The 1,642-nt window shown below is 56.1% G+C and overlaps 2 protein-coding genes across 4 annotated transcripts in view; one reads left to right on the top strand and one right to left on the bottom strand.

Annotated features, from left to right (window-relative positions):
- The window catches only part of LOC123521630 (glutathione S-transferase theta-1-like), a 23,993-nt gene that overhangs the window by 12,280 nt on the left and 10,071 nt on the right, over positions 1-1,642 (bottom strand). The window contains exon 2 of one of the 3 annotated variants that reach the window (XM_045289641.1): positions 602-692. The exons of 1 other annotated variant lie outside the window; for it this stretch is intronic. In XM_045289641.1, the coding sequence (XP_045145576.1) occupies positions 602-692 (91 nt within the window). The remainder of the gene's footprint in view (positions 1-601; positions 693-1,642) is intronic. One more of the 3 variants, XM_045289640.1, reaches the window with a different exon arrangement.
- The window catches only part of LOC101663992 (glutathione S-transferase theta-2-like), a 2,299-nt gene continuing 1,661 nt past the window's right edge, over positions 1,005-1,642 (top strand). The window contains exon 1 of the mRNA XM_045289643.1: positions 1,005-1,165. Within this exon, the coding sequence (XP_045145578.1) occupies positions 1,041-1,165 (125 nt within the window). The 5' untranslated portion in view covers positions 1,005-1,040. The remainder of the gene's footprint in view (positions 1,166-1,642) is intronic.

Genomic DNA, 1,642 nt, shown 5'->3' on the forward strand with positions numbered 1-1,642 from the left:
TTGAGAACCACTGCTCTAAGGGGCCCTGAAGCTGAAAGCCAGTCCTGGGGAGTTTGGACCCCGAGCAATTGACACACCTTTCACCTTAATTGAACTCAGGCAGATTAAGAGGGCCCTAGGCAGTTATTCAAACCATCCAGAACAGTGCATAGAGACCTTGCACAAATCACCCTACTCTATGACTTGGCTTGGGAGGATGTAATGTTCATTCTGGGACAGACTGTGACAGACTTTGGAAAAGAGTGCGTGCTGAAGGGAGTGAGGAAGTTTGCAGAAAGTTCTCAGGTGACGCATGACAAGTATGGATAGGAGGAACAGCTGTGCCTCCGGCTGACCCGGTCTGGGATTTTAATGATTCCAGTGACAAGTGGGCACAGGAGCATTTCCTGGTGTGTATCAAAAATGGACTAAAGTCAGGCTTTCACGGGAGCTGAAAGCCCAGTCTTTCTCCCGCAGAGCGGCTGGTGGTTTGAAACCCCCGACCACGTGGATCACAATCCAACGTATAACCATATAACCACTCCACCCTCAGGGCCCCAATCAGTGTAACCCTTACAATATATCCAGTGTTACCACATTGCCGTTTCCCCACCACACTCACAGTCCCAGGTCCATTTGTGGAACATGGAAGGAGCGAGCGTCTTGCCTACCAGGGCTCAGCGTCCTTCTCCTGGACTCTGCACCCATGCAGCCTGGAAGAAAAGGGAATGAGGAGATGGACCATGTCCAGAAAGTGGGTCTTCAGGCGGTGGGGAGCCTGCCCTAGAGAAAGGCCTGTTCCCGGGCATGGGATGCTCAGCGTAGGCCCCCTTGCTCCAGCCGCCCAGTCACAAAATCCAGCTTCTGTCCAGGAGTGGGGTGGAGTCCAGGCTGGTGGGGAGGGACCCTAGGCTTTCCTCACCCAGCAAGTCATTTGCATTCCTGCCCTGCTGGCTATTGCACAGGGAGCCTGCCCTGAGGACATAGGGCAGAGGGAGTGGTCATCACTGTTGCCGAAGCTTGAAACTCCCATAGCTGCTGCCCGAACTGCAGCCCCTGCCATGGGCCTGGAGCTGTACCTGGACCTGCTGTCCCAGCCCTGCCGCACTGTCTACATCTTTGCCAAGAAGAACCGCATCCCCTTCGAGCTGTGCACTGTGGACCTGCTCAAAGGTGGGGTGACACAGCCTCCTTCCTGAGCATCCCTTGAGCCTAATGCCCCACAAATTCCCTTCCCCCAATCCCTCCTCCCCAAGGGCCCCACGGTCCCCCTGCCATACCCCCACTGCCCCTCCTACCCTCCCCAGCATCAAGGAGGTGACCCCAGCCAGGTGATCCTGCACCTCTCTGGTCCCCCGTAAGCTGCAGGATCTTCAGCCTTCTGCCCAGTGGAACGCAGGCATGGCCACAATTCCCACGGGAGTTAGTGTAAATCCACAATCGCTGAGAGGCCTGAGAATCCAGAGAGAGGCTACAGGTCACCCCTGGCCTTGGGGCTTTCTTGAGGATCATCTTTCCGAGGCAGGGTGCCAGGCCTTTCTTGCGAGGCCACACTGTAGATTCAAACGGCCCACCCTTTGGGTACCAGCTGCTGAGCACAAATAACCTCTCTGTGTTCCCACCCCCACGTCTGAGAGTCTGCACTGCCCTGGACACTTCAGGG

The sequence above is a fragment of the Echinops telfairi genome, unplaced genomic scaffold, assembly GCF_000313985.2.
Source record: "Echinops telfairi isolate 266 unplaced genomic scaffold, ASM31398v2 ScPeMD7_29;HRSCAF=101, whole genome shotgun sequence".
Classification (NCBI taxonomy): domain Eukaryota; kingdom Metazoa; phylum Chordata; class Mammalia; order Afrosoricida; family Tenrecidae; genus Echinops; species Echinops telfairi.